Source organism: Protopterus annectens, chromosome 4.part0 (genome assembly GCF_019279795.1).
Source record: "Protopterus annectens isolate FY-2018-M chromosome 4.part0, PAN1.0, whole genome shotgun sequence".
Lineage (NCBI taxonomy): Eukaryota > Metazoa > Chordata > Ceratodontiformes > Protopteridae > Protopterus > Protopterus annectens.
The window spans coordinates 462,111,777-462,130,110 of record NC_056733.1 but is presented as its reverse complement, the minus strand read 5'-3'; the positions used below and the strand labels follow the sequence as shown (position 1 = coordinate 462,130,110).

Below are 18,334 nucleotides of genomic sequence, written 5' to 3'. Positions count from 1 at the left end.
TGTTTGTTGCTAACCCCCCCCCTCCCCCTCCCCCCAAATTTTTATTTTTCGATATACAGAAGACACAATGTTGCCATTCTTGACATACGGCCATTGCAAGCTAGTTACTGTAGGTCCTTTAATTAAGAGATGCAAGGACAGGTTCAAGTATTAGTGGGAACGAAGGGCAGTACTTTACACCCCCATCCTAATGTGCTTTATTGCTTTTGCCCCAGCTTTCTTACTGAACATGGAAGTCAGTAAATAACAACACACATTTTAGTTTCACAGTTTGCATTCTTTTGAAATGCATGCTAAAATAGAACTTGTAACGCTAGCAACTTTCTCAGTTTATAACAGCAGTATTTAAATTCTCTCCCTATATTTGGTAGTTTTTCCCCCATTCTATTAGGCTTTGTTCAGATTTGGGGCGTTAAAAGATTGAGAGGTATGTGTCAGTGTTAACAACTGCAACTGTACTTTAAACGTTACGGTTCCACTGTGCCCCGAAATAAATGCAGTCAGGCATTACAAAAAAAAAAAAAAAAAAAAATCACATTTTAAAGAATACATATCTGCAGACCAAAAGAACGACATGGAAATGGTACCGCAAATAAATATTGGATGTCAAAGAGCTATGAAGCAGTAATTAAAACAATACAAGTAAAGAGTTCGGCCATGTGCGTTCCTGCACAAAGGACTATAAATAGTTTACATGTATATTGTTTTATAGAAGAACAGATAACGCGCACGTTGGGTATCTCATGTTTATTCACAGTACGACTAGCAATTATAGGAAAACGTATAGTAGTGGGCGGAATTTGGGCAGTTCTTGATACTGCACATCTCGGGGTAATGTTCTAATACAAAAGAACCTTCGTTAACCGGACACAAGATAACCCCAACGGTTAACAGTTAGCAATAACCCACGAGATCACGTTCCATCAGTTTCAGCTTCATTAAAAACAATGTCTAACGGGAAAGGGGATACGTGAAAAAGTGTACAATTATAAACACAAATAATAAAACCAGAGGATTAGTCTTTCGTCGTCATTATTGTCTACATCATACACCGAACATCTATACAACCCATTTTAATCAGGGGAAAGCCAAAATATAGGCCTTCTGTAACCTACTAAAATGTTAAAGACAGTCCGCGATATAAACACAAAAAGCAAAACATTCTCTGTCCGTCACATGGAAAACATTTAATATCCTTCTCGCTTTTAAAACACTGTTCAAACCATAAAATCTAGAAAATTCGATGTATAGCAATCACCTGCAACTTCTACCATACATTGAGATGAACAGGCAAAGCCACGTGGTGGGCCGCTATTGGTCAAAAAAACGTCAATTAGCATGTCATTGGCTAAACTATTCCCGATTCCAGTCGCTGTCTTCCTCTAATTGGTTATCATAAATGAGGAAGCTTTAAAACATAATACAGCAATATTTGTGGACACAGGAATTTCATAAAATGATACTAGTGGTAATTACAAAATTAAAATAAACCGCTTTGCAGTTTTAGGTAAAATTCTAGATATTATATAGACCACAGCACATTACGGTATGGGCAATAAATAATAATGCAGCCTATTGCCGTTCTAATTCTATTAAAAAAGGCAAGAGTGCATGCCATCAGTTTATTAGAATATTTACCAATGTACTCTATTATGATAAACCATTTATTTACAGATACAGCTTTTTAAAATACATATGTATTTTCTTTGACATTCGATACTACTTACTACAGAAGGTTTGAAAAGCAAGTGTTTGACTAATTATAAAGCAGAACACATAAATTCAAGTTTACATACCTTATAAAAAGTGATGACGTCCAGAGTAAGCGCGCCTTTTGTATGGATAGCACTGACTGAATGCAAAAGGTGCCAAAAAATAAATAAACCAAAGCAGAATATAGAAGCGATTCCACTTGTGACAGCCATTGTAGTTTCATATGGACTATAATACCAAATCACGTGAGCCGTTTTATGTCAGGCTACCCCCAGAAAGGCTGTGCTTTCCTGTTTTGGAGTTTGCATATTTGCAAAAGAGTTAATTATTAGAGGTCAGGCTGGACACGCAAGGTAGATGTGTTACCAGTTAAGTGCAAACTTTTCAACCGCCCAGATTTTCGCAGAATGTCTAGATTTTTGTCTCTTATTGTTGGTCTGCTCCTCATAAAATTTGTGATTTCTGCAGCACATAAGCGAAGATTGAAATCACTAAATAACGACAGGCGTTTGAATTTCAGAGTTCGTATTTTTCAGAAAATGCATGGTAACAAAGACCTTAAATTTATGAGTAATATTTAAAATTTGGCCCTGATTTGGGGGCGTTGTCCTCCCATTATTTTTGGCTTTTTCCAGAGTGTTGGGAGCTATGGTCAAGTGTAGAGCGTCCGTAATTCAGTACAGTTGTTTAACCTGAAACAGTACATTTTTGAAAGTGGACATAATATGGATAAATATAAGTATTTAAGCTTACGCAGTCTCAGTTGTTTATACCGGTTGGATAAAGAGTTGTGTGAAATTATGGAGTTATTGCAAACAACTTGCTGAAAACAACATGGGTGGCAGTCGCAGATGAATCCAATGAGTTTTGTGAACGAGTATTTGTTGGTGCTGCAACAAATTTATATAAAGACGTTTTGGGGTTGATAAATAACATAGTTGAACTAATTACGCAAATGGGTTTATATTTCTTTCTGTGTCTTACTATTCAACTTTTTGGACACCCTTCCAGCACACTGTAACTGGCCAAGACTGCACTGTAATAACTGTGGGAGAAATAACTGTGTCAGGGTCTGGGTTTCTGTATGCTCTGAGGTATATATATATATTTTTTTCCTTAAATCAACTTTTTTCATCAAATGATGGCCTGAACAAAAATCATGAGTAAGAAAAGTAATTCATTGTTACTGTTCAACTTTGATTTTTTTCCCTCCATCCTTTCAACATACTGTAATTGACCAAGAGCACACTGTGGTATAAATAACTGAATTAAGTCTAAGGTCTACAAGCTGCTAGACACCCAGAAGCCATAGTTGGACGTGCATTTTAGAGATTTTACAACATTTTTCTCCAATGATGGCCTGAATAAAATCAAATAGTAGTGACAGAAATTGTCTTTTCTTTCAATGAAGAAATGTAGTACAGTTGGTTGTGTAAGCTGAAGTTACCAAACCATTACATGTTTGAACACTGCTGCAGTTGTTGTTGTGTCTTTCGGCTTTTCCCGGTTAGGGGTCGCCATAGCGGAACGCTGGTCCGCTAATGATTGGTAGGTGATTTTTACGTGCCGAGTTACCAGCCCTGAAGCACAACCTTCAACGAAGGTATGCCAATTCACGCATGTCTCCATGCAGAAGACGCTCTAGCTGAGAATCGAACCGGATAGTGTCTTACTGTGAGGCGACAACGCTACCGCAGCACCACCACTGCGGGTCTGAACACTGCTGTAGTACTGAACACTGCTGCAGTAGTCTAACTATATGGGTCTATATCCTGCCAAAAATATAAGAGCTGGATGGCTTCCAAAGCTTCAGGGCTCCTTCCAAGCATCCAAACTGTCACACAGCTTGAGTTAAGCTGACTAAAAGACTTGTGTGTTGGGTGTGAAGCCCTTCAAAGCTTTCTTGCCAGCAGAGGGAGGGAGGCTGAACCCTGAAAGGGCAATGCTAGGAATAACAATAGGGTATTCAACAAAATGAAAAAAAAAAATCCTCTCCAAAGCCAAGAAGGAATAGACAAAACAGTGGAAAAAGACACTTGCCTGTCTAAACAAACAACTCGGAGAGCTAGTCAAATCTGCCAAATCAAACTGTGAGGGAAAGATAGCCTCCCCCAGGTGTAAGGTAAGCATAAGGCTTTTTAATTATGTTTGTAACCTCGGGGGGAAACGCTCAGCAATGTGTCGAGTCAGTCATGAATGGCAACACTTATACCCAGCGTGAAATTATATCAGACCTGCTGGCCGACAAGTTAATTTCAAATTTCTTTCCCCATCACCTCCTACCACAACCAAAGAAATACCAGCAACTATTCCCCTACTGGTCATTGAGGGAACAGGTCCTTACTGTGCTCACTAAAGCCAAAAACACAGCCTTCATGGGTCCTGACTACATTTCAGGATGCTTCTTTAATAGCTTAAAACAGAATTTATCAGGGCCACTAGAAACCCTTTTTAACCACAGCCTCTGGGCAGGTTTGACTCAGAGGAATTGAGGACTGCAAAAGTCATCCCTGTGCACAAAGGGGCCCATCAACTGACCCAGGAAACTACAGACCCATAAGCTTGACCAGTCTTATCTGAAAGGCCATGGAGAGAATTATTATGGACCTGATCAATAACAACATAGAAATTCTCCAAACACTGGACCAGACCCAATTTGGTTTTGTCAAAAAGGTCTTGCCTGCTCAGTCTGGTGGGCTTTGAGAAAGTCATCAGGGCTATGGATGAGGGTAAAACTTGTACACACAGCTTATCAAGATCTGGCTAAAGCTTTTGATGTAATCCCCCACTTAGGGATCATAGATAAACTTATTGAGTTAGGCATAAACCCCTAAATCAGATGGACAGCCAACTGGCCAGGACACATGTTCTCTGAATAGGTGAATCCACTTCCGATAACCTTTTCCTAGCGATGTCTCACAGGGCTCAGTGTTGGGTCCCCTCCTGTTTGGTATATACTGCTCTGAAGTGAAGGCTAATGTAAGCTGGGAGCAATCATTGAATCCCCAAATGATGCTGACATCCTAAAAGCAGGCCTAAAAATGATGCGACGGACCATAACCAAAGCCAGTGCAAAAGACGGAACTTCACTTTTTGCCATTGAGTTGCTTGTGCTATTTCCTATAACATTTGGGTGTTTCAGATACAAAGTAACTGTTTTATGCAACTATTAAAGAAAATTTAGAACGTCAGGGGGAGGTCATGTCTGTCAAATCTGGTTGAATTCTTTGAGCCAGTCACCAAACCCATGGACGATGTGAAGATTGTGCACACCGCCTACCTTGAACTGGCCAAAGCCTTCGACACTTCCCTACTCAGGCATAATAGATGAACTCTCTCAACTAGGCATCAATCCATATATTATCAGATGGGTAGCAAGCTGGATCACTGATAGAACCCACCTAATCAAAATAGGGGAGACCACCTCAAGCAGTAGAGCTGTAATGAGCAGCGTACCCCAGGGATCGGTTTTGGGGCCTCTGTTATTTGGGATATACTTCTCTGATGTGCAGGCCAAAACCAGTGGCTATGGCTGACCAAGTTTGCAGATGACTGCAAGCTGGGTGCGGTCATCAATTCCCCAAGCGATGTGGACGTCCTCCAAGAGGTCTTGCCCAAATAAACGACTGGTGCCAGAAGCATAGCCTCAAGCTGAATGCCAAAAAATGCATCATCATCCCCTTTGGGGAGAGTGACGTCCCCATATACTATCACATTAATAACAATGTCCTAAGCACGCAATTAGTCATGAGGGATTTGGGTACTCAGGTTGATAGCAACTTGACTTTTGACTGCCATGTTGCTTCCGTTGTACGGAAAGCTTTCTACATGGCCCACCTCATAAGTAAGATCTCATCCAGGGACAAGGAAGTTATAACATCCCTGTATTCTTTCCTTATAAGGCCAATTATTGAGTACAGTGCCCCCTTCGGTAAGTACCTCGCAAAGCACATGCAGCAGCTGGAGAGACCACAGAGGTTCTTCACTAGAATAATCCCGGGCATCAAACATGTACCCTGCACAGGCTAAAAGCCCTGTCCCTGTACTCAGTTTCATGCAGACTCCTCAGAGGTGACCACTGTCTGGTATACAGAGCAATCTCAGACCCTGCTTTGAAGGGACTGCTGCATATCTGCTAGGGAAGCTCCACTTGAGTAACCTGAATGCTCGACCTCAACCTTGTCTGTGATGTCAGTAGGACTTGTTGGCAGGACAGATTTGTGTCTCAGAGACTCCCCCATCTGTGGAATAGACCCTCCACGTCAAGCAGAGTACCTCATTATCCCTTTTCAAGCGCAACCTGGATAACTCGATGGGAAACGGAAAATACAACCCTAGGATTCCACCTGTGTCCTTGCTGGATAGAGGCTTTGGGTGCTGACTTCTCTCAACATTGGCTAAATTCTTGGCTAGGCTTATAAGGGCCTCAGGGTCAATACATTTCCTATGGTGCCAAAACATGGTCTGAGACTAAATACTAAAAATGTATAATCATACCCTTTGGTAAATCAGTTATCCCAGCAAATTATAATATTGATAGCACACTCATAAAAATAGACCTAGTGGTGAGGAATCTAGGAACACAGATATATAGTAACCTAAACGTTGACCACCTAGTAGCTACAGTAGTGAGGAAATCCTTCTGTGCATCTTAACTTATAAGTAAAGGCATGGCATCAAGATCAAAGAAAATCATAGTGTCATTGTATTTGGCCCTCATCAGGCCCATAATCGAGTACAGTCCTCCCTCCCTTCTGCATATACCTAGCCTGGCACTTACACCAATTGGAGTGGCCCCAGAGTATTCTCACTAAAAAAATACAAAGCATACGACACGTCTTATGTAGTCCGACTAAAGGCCCTATCCCTTTACTCCATCTCATATCAATTAATTGAGAGGTTATGTATACCTGACCTACAAGGCATTCGCTGATCCAGCCCTGATGAAAATGTTATATATTCACAAGAAAAATTATATGAGGGTTACGCTTTCCATGGACCTGAACCTTATTTATGACTCTAACAGAACTTGCTGGAGAGGCAGATTTGTATCCCAAAGGCTACTGTGTCTATGGAATAAACTTCCCATCTTCGTAAAACTTAGCCTGTCCCCTCCCTGTCTTCAAAAAGAATTTGGATAAATGGATGGGGAACCACAACTCCACTCCCAGGGTACTGCCCATGTCCCTTATGGGCAGAGGCAGTCTGTAAACTGACTCAGGGCTCCAACACCCAAAGACCCACTACCCTGCTACTATCCCATCCCATATCTGGGGAATTAAGACATAATATTGTCATATCTTGGGTATAATTGGCTAGGCTTGTAAAGGCTGCTGTGTCATTAGCCTAGTAATTACCTAAGAACGTATGAACAAAAAAGAAATGCCCACTCCCTGGCATAAAAAACACACACCAAAAAATAAGTGGATGGAGGCAGGGAGGGATGGCTACTGCAGCAGTGGTCATTCAAACATCTACCGTTATGGTAAGTTCAACTTGCACAACTATACTTTGTTCTTTATGCTACTATATTTTGGAAGAGGAAGAAGAAGGGTTCAGGGAACCCCTGGAGAATGATCCTAACAAATCTTGATGTAGACCAAAAGAAGGAATCAAGCTTATAGTGCTTTGTAAAGGTATGTACAGAGGACCAAGTAGCAGCTTCTGAAATACTTATAGAATCCATCCCTTTCCAAAAAGCTATAGATGAAGCCAAGGTCCTGGTAGAGTGAGCCTTGACCATGCCTGGAATAGATTTATCATAGCGAGTATAACAAAAGGTAATAGCCTTGCACAGCTATTTGGAAATGGTCTGTTTTGACACAGGTGGCCCCTTTTTCTTACCTTCACAAGAAATGAACAATCATTCCGAAGATCTGAAAGATTTAGTTCTGTCAAGATAGTACCTGAGTTGTTTGTGGTCATCCAAGGTATGGAGTATTCTTGTTCCCTCACTTTTAGGTTCAGGAAAGAAAATGGGAAGATGGATAGTTTGACTTAAAGTAAACTTAGGTACCACTTTAGCCATAAAAGGATTAGTTCTTAAAGAAACCCTGTCCCTATGGAAAACGAGGCATGGTTGACTCACCATAAAAGCTTGAAACTCAGATATCGTACTTGAAGAAGTCAGAACAATCAGCAAAACTGATTTCTGTGTTAAGAACCTCAGGTCAGTCAGATTATCTGGTTCAGATGGAGCAACTGTTAGCATCTATAACACAAAATTAAGATTCTAAGGAGGGGCCACTGGTTTACTTGTAGGCCTCTTATGTGAAACCCATTTCAAGAACATTTTGACACAAGAGTGCATTGAAAAGAGGAGGATACATGGGCAGACATGCTGAAATGGCTGATAAATGAACCTTGATAGAGGAGTAAGAAAGACCATGGGATAGGAACTCACACAAATATTGTAAAACCAGAGACAGCTAGCTGTGAATGAGTGCTGCTTATGTTGTTGGTACCAGCTAGAAAATCTTTATTTGCTAATGTATGATTTTCTAGTAGCATGCTTTCTTGTCTCCATTAGTTCCTGCTACATGTCCTCAGAAAACAGGTGCCTAAAAGGAATTAAGACCCTATTATCCAGGCAGTAAATTGAAGACGATTGATGTTTGGATGTTTCAAACACCCATGTTCTTTTGTGAGTAGATCCATTCTTTGAGGAAACTTTTGGTAATTACCCCTGGCCCTTTCCAAAAGAAGGGAGAGCCATGGTTGCTTAGCCAAAAGGGAGCCACCAGAGTGGTCTCAGACAATTCCTTCTAAATCTTCAGAAGTACCCTGAATATTCGTGAAAAGGCATACAGGAGCATTCTTGCCCAAAGAAAAAAAGGCATCTGTCTTCCAGGCCTTCTTGCATGGAGTTCTGTAACAGAAATTTGCCAGTTGATTGTTCAGGGAGGAGGCAAATATGTCTACTTGAGGAACTCCCCACAGATGGATCAAATCTTGGAAGACTCCCTGATCTAGTTTTCATTCATGAGGTTCTGGAAAATGAACGATAACAAACTGAAGAAAATATCCAGGAGTAGCCACCAAACCACGATGCAGAAGCCAAAAAGATATTTTATTGAAGACAAAAGCTCAAATCAAATAAACTGTGAAGCGCTTTTCGTTTGATCTATGTCAAACTTCCTCAGACAAACAGCAGCAGTGATGTCATTTCCTTATATAATTTCAAATTGTCAGCTGATGAACAATCTGATGATGTCATTTCCTTTTCACATATTGGTTATCAGTAATGCGCCATCTACTGGTTGGTTACCAAAATAACTGGATGTTTTTACAAAATTCATTAAAAAGAGCACAAAAATTAATTTAACAAAATTCTAATAATAATATTCTGAAAAATGTATATAAAATATATTAAAAATCTAATTTTTTAAAAATTTTTTATATAAGCATTAGTAAAAAATCTAATTACACACAACACTGTGCATCAAACATTGCAAACTTGTAAAGCATAATTCTGAATATTAATATTAATATATTAATGTATTTTTCCCCTTGTAGGTTGTATGAGCACGATTATGCCATCAAAAAAAAAACATTAAACATAATGCTTTAGCCAAGCATATAAAAGAATGTCCTTCTCATTCTTTCGGTTTTGCCATTATAGATCATGTTACTATTAGTGATAGGTCTGCTTGGCCAGTTTTATTAGAATTGAAAGAATTAAGATGGCAAATATTGACACAATCTGATACATGGCCAGGTCTCAATGAGAGAACATCTATCACTCCAGTATTAAAACTTAAAGCGTTGCAAAGGGGAAAAATACATTAATATATTAATATTAATATTCAGAATTATGCTTTACAAGTTTGCAATGTTTGATGCACAGTGTTGTGTGTAATTAGATTTTTTTACTAATGCTTATATAAAATTTTTTAAAAAATTAGATTTTTAATATATTTTATATACATTTTTCAGAATATTATTATTAGAATTTTGTTAAATGAATTTTTGTAAAAACATCCAGTTATTTTGGTAACCAACCAGTAGATGGCGCATTACCGATAACCAATATGTGAAAAGGAAATGACATCATCAGATTGTTCATCAGCTGACAATTTGATATTATATAAGGAAATGACATCACTGCTGCTGTTTGTCTGAGGAAGTTTGACATAGATCAAACGAAAAGCGCTTCACAGTTTATTTGATTTGAGCTTTTGTCTTCAATAAAATATCTTTTTGGCTTCTGCATCGTGGTTTGGTGGCTACTCCTGGATATTTTATTCATGAGGTTCTGCCCTGGTCCAGCTTGTCTGCCACACAGTTTTGCTCTGATGGAATGTAGGATGCATGTAGATTTATATTGTGCTGTGAAGCTATATCAAAAGCTAACATGGCTACTCTGCAAAGGGAGCATGACCTGCCCCCCCCCCTTGCTTGTTGATATACAGCATGATGGTGGTATTGTCTGTAACCACTTGATGAGGTGCCAGGGACCAAAGATGGTTCAGAGAGTTGAGAGCCTTGATCAGGGCAAGCATCTCCTTGATATTTATGTGATTGCAGCTGTCCTTGGTGTCCCACACCCCCTGCAATTATCCCTCCCAAACAGTCTGTGTGACCAACTGATTTGGAACAGTGAGGGAAAAGGGGAGACCTGGGAATTAAGGATATATGTTGTCTACACCAAAAAAATGTTCTTCTGACAAAACCCCAGTGTAAGAACTGAAGGAAATGTATCAAACTGTTAGATAATGTAACAAAGCTGAAATGACTGGAATAAATCTCTTCATTTTTAAATTTCCCAGAACAGTACTGATAGGTACCAGTCTCCTTTTTATGCATTAATTCTTCTTGTACCTTTCAGAATAAAAGTCTGCGCATAATAAACCACCTTTATCAAATCTTATGTACAAGCAGCATACAGTAGATGTCAAATCAAATCATACTGTCTCAAATAACAGTGCTGATAAAACTGAAATACACTGAATTATACTCTCCTTAGCTTTTGTACTCAGATTTATTCCTTTCCTCCTGAGTGACAGAATTAATGCTAGCCCTGAGTAGCATCCTACTGTCACCCAGAATGATACCACAGTACAAGCAAAAATGATTGACTTCAACAATTGGCTAAGTTTCTGGTGTCATTCTAAGGAGATCCAGTATCTGTCTGCCTGGGATGACATGATCGACAGACCTCGATGCTTTGCCAGAGATGGCCTGCACCTGTCACCCCTGTGATTCTGGATACTGGCCAAGGCTGTTGCCACCCCCATAGTGCCTTTTTTAGGCAATGTCCTGAAGACAAAATTACCACCGTAACAGCTACAAGCAACCGTAATCTGGGGGGCGTGCTACTCGATGCTAGAAGTCTAAATCTTAAAATGCACTCGCTCGAAGCACACCTTAAAATGGAGAACATTGACATCTGTGCAGTTACAGAGACCTGGTTCAAGGCTTCGTAGAGCACCCCTGCACTACCAGGCTATAATTCATACCACACTTTTTGGCCCCAAAACTTGGACAGAAGCCCTAAAGGTGGACGGTGTCACCATATTCATAAAGGATATGCACACCTCCAGACTAGAAGCCCAGCATAACGCATCAGATATCCTTCAGGTACAACTAATACTGGATAAAACTGCAATCCAGATTGTAGCCTGCTATAGATCCCCCACCATGTCTCAAGATTCCCACACCACATTCCTAAATACACTGGAAAATATTAAGGTACAGCCCCATACCCTTATACTGGGAGACTTTAACTACTCCTCCATTAACTTGGAAAATTACTCGTGTACCAACATAGTTAACGTTTTCTGGAATTCATTAATTCCAATGCCCTGAACCAACATATTCTTACCCCCACCAGGGGTAGAAGTGTCCTTGACCTGATCATTACTAACATGGGCGACCGTTGCTCTACATCAGTAATCAACTCCTCCCTGGTCAGATCTGACCACAAGGTAATTACCATAGATATCCTCATCCCACCCTCACCCCCCCCCCCCTTTAAAGGAAACCACCGTGAAAAACTTCTCCAAAGCCAATTTTGGGCTTCTAAAATCAGAGGTTGCTGACTTTACAACACCCATGCAAATGGAAAATATGTGCATGATTGCTGAATCATACATCAGTGCACTGTATGACTGCATACACATGTATGGAATGGGCCATACTAAACAGAACCAAGATGCTCTCCTCCAAAAAAAAGGGAAGTCAATCTGGTGGTCCCCTACCATAAACAAACCACAACAGAAGGAAGAAAGTGTTGCAGAAAAAGGTAAAGTCCCATGACTGGAGAAACTCCGTTGTTAGCCTTAGCAAAAAACTGAGATCCCTCATCAAATCCTCTAAAGCTAGGTACGAAAACAAAATTGCAGCTGATACTAAAGACCGCCACAAGGCATTCTGTAGTTATGTCAAGAATCTACATGGCAATACTAAGATCTGCTCTGAACTACAGCACAATGGAAACATATATACTGAGCCAACTGATATTGCCAGTATACTGCCTGACAGGTTCAGTGTGAACTTTACCCCCCTTTCAACCCCTAAAGGGCCTATCACAATACCAGGGGAATGCCAAGTTCCTAATATCATGGCTGCACAAGTAAAAACTGCACTGTCTAAAGCCAAGAATACAGGTTCCATGGGACCTGATAATATCCCTGGCTGCGTTCTACATGAATTACAAAGTGAACTGGCACCACACCTGAGTGCCCTGTTCAATCACAGCCTCACTTAAGGGGTTTGTTCCTACTGAATGGCACACAGCTACGGTCATCCCAGTCCACAAAGGGGAAGTGACTACAGACTCTGGGAACTACCGCCCCATTAGCCTGACGAGTTTGATATGTAAGGCTATGGAGCGCATCATCATGGACCTTATAAAAAGGGACATAGGGAATCTCCAAACTCACCCCACGAAGTTTGGGTTTGTGAAAGGTAGATCATGCCTGCTCAACCTGATAGACTTCTTCGAGTCTGTGACCAGAGTTGTGGATGAAGGCAAGGTAGTTCACACAGCCTACCTTGATCTTGCCAAGGCCTTTGACATCATCCCTTACTCAGGAAACCTAGACTCATTAAACTAGGCATAAACCCCTATGTCACAAGGTGGGTTGCAAACTAGATCACTGACAGAACCCACACTGTGAAAGTAGCTGACTCCAAATCTGACTACCTACCAGTTACAAGTGGAGTCCCCCAGGGATCAGTCCTGGGTCCTCTCCAGTTTGGCATCTACTTCTCTGAATTTCAAGCCAACACAAAGGGACTCTGACCAAGTTCGCAGATGATTGCAAACTGGGAGCCATTACTGATTCTCCAACAGATGTAGACATCCTACAAAAAGGTCTCACTGAGACCAATGATTGGTGCCAAAACCATGGCCTTAAGCTCAATGCCAAAAAGTGCATTGTCATTCCCTTTGGGAAAAACTCGGTCCCCATGAATTACCACATTGGTGGTAGTCTACTAAACGCCGAAGGTGTGATAAGAGATCTGGGGACACAGGTTGACAACCTCTCCTTTGATAACTATATTGCCACTGTGGTCAGAAAGTCCTTCTATGTGGTACATCTCAGTACAAAGGAGTTCTCATTCAGGAAGAAAGAGGTCATAATCCCTCTCTACTTGTCTCTCATTAGACCTATTATAGAATACAACACCCCATTTGGCATGTACCTTACTAGACACCTACAACAACTGGAAAGGCCAAAATAATACCTCACTAAGAGGATCTTAGTCCTTAAACACATGCTGTATAAGGACAGACTCAAAAAAACTCCAGCTATACTCTGTCTCATATCACCTACTTAGAAGCGATCTCTGCTTGACCTACAAAGCCATGTCTGACCCTGAGCTGTTAGATATGCTACACCTAAAGAAATCCCAATCCCTCTGCGCCACATGCTCCAGGGATCTCAAGCTCATTACCACAATAAACAGAACGTGCTGGAGGGACAGGTTCCTAACTCAGAGACTGCCCATACTCTGGAACAAGCTTCCCATTCACATCAAGTAGAGCACCTCACTGGCCCTCTTCAAGAGAAATCTTGATGAGTGGATGGACAATAGAAAATTCACCCCGGGGACCACTTCAGTGGCCTTGTTTGATAGGGGCACTGGGAACTAACATGGGCAGCATGATGCCAGGGAATCTTTTTCGGCTAGGCTTATATAGGCTGTAGGGAAGTTAGCCTAGTACACACCTATGAACCTGTGAACTGCCAGGCTTTCTGTAGTTTCTTGAGTGCTGGATATTTAACCTGACCTCTGCACTCAGTCTTTAGTGTCTGTACTAAACTTTGTGGACTGCAGTGCACTGTCTGACTTTTCCAGACTGATTTCTTGTGTCTGAATTATCTCGGCTAATAATACTAAAACTCTTGCACAAGTTTTTACATACCTTTGCAACCTTGGTTTCCAAGCTTCATACTGTCAAAAGATTTTAATACTCTTAACATATACTGGAAGAATCACGCAGATAAAAATAAGCAAAAAGGTTTATTTTACATGCATGGAGACATGCTACAAAGTACATGGTATGTCAGCAGTCTAATTTCTGTACACTTTACATGGGTTTTTATACCCTCTTCTTCACGTGCACAGCAGCTGGTTACTAGACAAGGAATTTCAGTCAAGGCTATAAATTCACATACTGGAGCCTTAGATGGTCAGAGGACAGACTCAAGATAAGCTTGTGCCTGGACCAAGGTAACATCTGTGCATTCCTCTTTGGTCAGCAAATTCTTTACAAGAAAAACAACTTATTTTAACTTGCTTCTTTGCTTGCAATGCAATTTCACATTTTAACCCTTACTATACATGATACAAAGATGTTGAACACAAAGATTCTTACTACATTTCACCCCTAACAACACTTTGTATCATCAGTAATACATTTTATTCATACAGTTTTTCGCATGACTCATGTTCTGTATATCCAGAATAATAAGCTTTAGTTACATTGGTAGACAATACATTTGATATTATCATTCGGATGCAAGGAATGCAGCAACAACCCAACAGTAGGAATATAATGGTACCAACACATATAGCAATTAAGACATTCATAAGCACTGTTCTCCAATTTCCAAACCAGTTTTGGAAAAAGTCAGTTAATGGATTTTGTCCTGGTTTTGTAAGTTTAGAAACTTGTTGTAGGATCTCCAGATGGCTGTCAATGTCATATTAGTTGTCTGTAATGAACGGACAACACTCGCAAGTACCTCCTTTCGCCGCTAGGGTGAAATCGAGCGCCATACAATTCTGCAATGCTACAGTCCTTATTGCAGTTAACTCATCCGTCACCAATTCTAGCGCAGAAAAAGTTGCATTGCTCAGAGTTTCTAACAGTTTTGACAGTTTTCTGAGTTCCCAAATGGATTTTACTGTCCCATACGCTGGAAGAATACCAGCCCAGGAAATAACATCATCGCCCAAGTCCATGTGTGATAGCCCCTTGCTGCTATTATGGGCCAAATCGTGGTGATAGATCCAGGATGCATCAACGTTACCTACGGGATTAACAGGTTTATTAACAGCACGTACATTTCGTATTTTACCTTGGGGAAAAGAAAATGTATGTCTTATAGCTGGTGCTAAATAACCCAAAAAGCAACTGCCTGACCAATTCCTTGGTAACCATTTGTATGCCTTTTTACCACAGATAAAATAACAATCATTTACTTTAAGTGTAATATTGACTGGAACAGAGTGATTTCCTTTATCTTGCAGCCCTTTAAACAAAAGATCATACACAGATAACATTTTTTCAAAGAAACTTGTGCCATTAATAAGCCCTGTACTATTAACAAGCACTCTTATAAGCTTGAAACTCGTTGCACAGTGCCCATCTATTGTACAGTTATGAATTATTGTTACATTACACTGACTCCATCCAACCTTGATCTTACCGAGTCTTTGAAAACATACAGTTCCATTCTGGCGACCCATGAGGGGTAATGCTATTTTGTCCTTTAAGGCTACGTTTGAAGTTTCAAATAGTAAATTAGTCCATGTATCATTTGCCCCCAAAGGGACTGTACCTAACATTAGACCACCATGTACAGTAGGGATAGCCGTGCATATCCAACAATTTGAAACATTAAAAGATAGAGCATATGCATACTTAATAGCTTGGTACGTATTAAAAGGCGGATGCCAGGTCGTATTCTCATCTCTCTTTACTTGGCTAGTCTTGTTTGAAAATAAAAATGGCCAAAACAGAAAAGTAACAATCACACTTATTAACAACAAAATTAGTTTGGAATGCTTTTGTGGGAAAGGCTACTCCCTTCCGGTATTTCTCGGCATTGCTACAATAGTCAGATATTCATACAAAACAAGATTACTACTAATCAGTGTTCCTCAGGGGAACTCAAGTTTTTGTCCAGTTCAAACTGTTTTACCAGTTTACAGTGTGTCAGATGGATCCACGATGTTCTTTTTTTTTTTTTATTCGGACTGCTGTAGGTGTTGCTATCAAAACCTGGTATGGACCTTCCCACTTGGGGGAGACCCACGTCTTCCTCTTGACAATTTTAATCCAAACCCAGTAACCGGGTTTCGCTTCCAGGATCCTGTTGTTCTTCTGATCTGAAAAGCAATCATTCGTTAGAGAAGTGTTAGTTCTGGTCAGCAACAATTTCCTCATGTAATCTGCTATCTCTTCACCCCCCTCACGTTCCGCAGGCAAAAAATTTTGCCACTGCGGGACATAATAAGGTCTCCCGTATAATAGTTCAAATGGTGTGACCCCTTCTGAGATGGGAGTGGTACGCATAGACAGGAGTACCAGAGGTAAGCAGTTTATCCAAGACTGATGTGTCTCGGCCATGAGTTTATGTAACTTGCCTTTGAGAATGCCATTATGGCGTTCAACCAACCCTGCTGACTGTGGGTGGTAGGCACAATGGTGTTTTAACTTGATCTGAAAAACGGCGGCCAGCTTTTGAATAACTTGGTTTACGAAATGTGTGCCATTATCAGAATAGATGCGTGTAGGTAGCCCAAAATGAGGGATAATGTTATTTGTAAGTGCCTTGGCTACCGACAGTGCATCTGGGTGTGCTACCGGAAAAGCTTCAACCCATTTTGTAAAAGCGTCAATAATGACTAACACAAATCGCTTCTGTTGAACAGGAGTTAGTTCAATAAAATCCATGCAGATTGTGTGAAATGGATACGGAGGCAGCGGAAAAGCTGCTGGGGTGATCCGCACCCCACCACCATGGTATCGTGCACAAAGCAGGCACGATAAACAAAATCGTTTAGCGTATGCTATAAAGCCCTTGGTCCAGAAAATTTGCTGGATCATTTGAACCATAGCAGCAGGGCCCAGATGAGATGGGCCATGCGTCACTAATGAGGCATACCTAAAAAGGTTTGTTGGCAAGACAGACATCATTTGGACCTACCAAAACTCCCTCCTTTTGAATAGCCCCATATTTAATCCATCGCTGTTTTTCCCAAACTGTACTAAGTTCCTGCATTACCTGTAAAGTTTGTAGATCAAATTTATCTGTAGGGTAAAGTTCCTTTTGTGTGGTCTCGAGTGCAAAGGTAGAGGTTAAGGCTACACTTTTTGCAGCTTTATTAGTCAGTGCATTTCCAAGTGATACTGGATCCTTGGCATTCGTGTGTGCTGTGCACTTACAGATGGCCAGTCCCCGTGGCAGTTGGACAGCTTGTAAGAGGCTAAGGATTAAATCATTGTGGGTTATTTCCTTTCCTGAGGCCGTAACCATTCCCCTATTTTTCCATTGCTGTGCAAAGACATGGACCGTGGAAAAAGCATACTGACTATCTGTGTAGATAGTAACTGCCTTATTCTTGAAAATGGTGCATGCTCTGGACAAAGCAATCAATTTGGCCGCTTGTGCGGACAGGTTCCTGGGGAGGGGTCTTGCCTGTAGTACCGTAGTCTCAGTTGTGACTGCATAACCCAGTTATGTAATGCCTGCCTCATTTTTACATGCTGACCCATCTACAAACAGGGTCCAATCTGAATTTGCCAAATGTTGGTCCTTAAGGTCTGGTCTTGGTAAGACATTAGAGTGTATTAAATCTAAACGCACGTGAGGGGCACCATCGTCAGCTGTAGGTAACAGCGTGGCTGGATTAAGAGTGGTGCATCGCTCAATGGTCATGTGTGGTTGTGATAGTAACGTTGTCATGCAGGATAAGTGTCTGCTAGGAGAGAGAAAGGTAACTTTATCCTGCAGTAATATCACCGCGACAGAGTGTGGTACTCGTAAGGTAAGATCATGAAACAAAACTAGGGTTGCAGACGCTTGCACAGCCTGTGCGGCTGCGACTACCGCTTGTACACAGTGTGGCAAAGATCATGCCACTGTGTCCAATTTACTGGAATAAAAAGCTAATGGTCTCAACTTATCCCCATAAGTTTGCAACAGAACCGAAGTCATAAAGCCCTGCTTACAATCTACTGTCTGAACAAAGGGTTTTGTATAGTCAGGGAAGCTAAGTGTTGCAGATCCTGCTATCAATTGTTTTACCCTAATAAATGCCTGTATTGCCTTATCCGTCCATTGCAGCGCATCATGTGCTGCCATGGGAAGTGCGAAAATAAGTTTCGAACGTGGACTTACTTCCTCTGCATAGTTGGGAATCCAACTACGACAAAAATTTG

The 18,334-nt window shown here is 40.9% G+C and overlaps 2 protein-coding genes across 2 annotated transcripts in view; one reads left to right on the top strand and one right to left on the bottom strand.

Annotated features, from left to right (window-relative positions):
• The window catches only part of ERP29 (endoplasmic reticulum protein 29), a 248,128-nt gene extending 246,109 nt beyond the window's left edge, over positions 1–2,019 (bottom strand). The window contains exon 1 of the mRNA XM_044068385.1: positions 1,797–2,019. Within this exon, the coding sequence (XP_043924320.1) occupies positions 1,797–1,925 (129 nt within the window). The 5' untranslated portion in view covers positions 1,926–2,019. The remainder of the gene's footprint in view (positions 1–1,796) is intronic.
• Positions 2,020–2,026: 7 nt separating this feature from the next.
• Positions 2,027–18,334, top strand: part of TMEM116 (transmembrane protein 116) — a 436,275-nt gene continuing 419,967 nt past the window's right edge. Inside the window, exon 1 of the mRNA XM_044068383.1 lies at positions 2,027–2,081. The gene's annotated coding sequence lies outside the window, so the exon portion shown is untranslated. The remainder of the gene's footprint in view (positions 2,082–18,334) is intronic.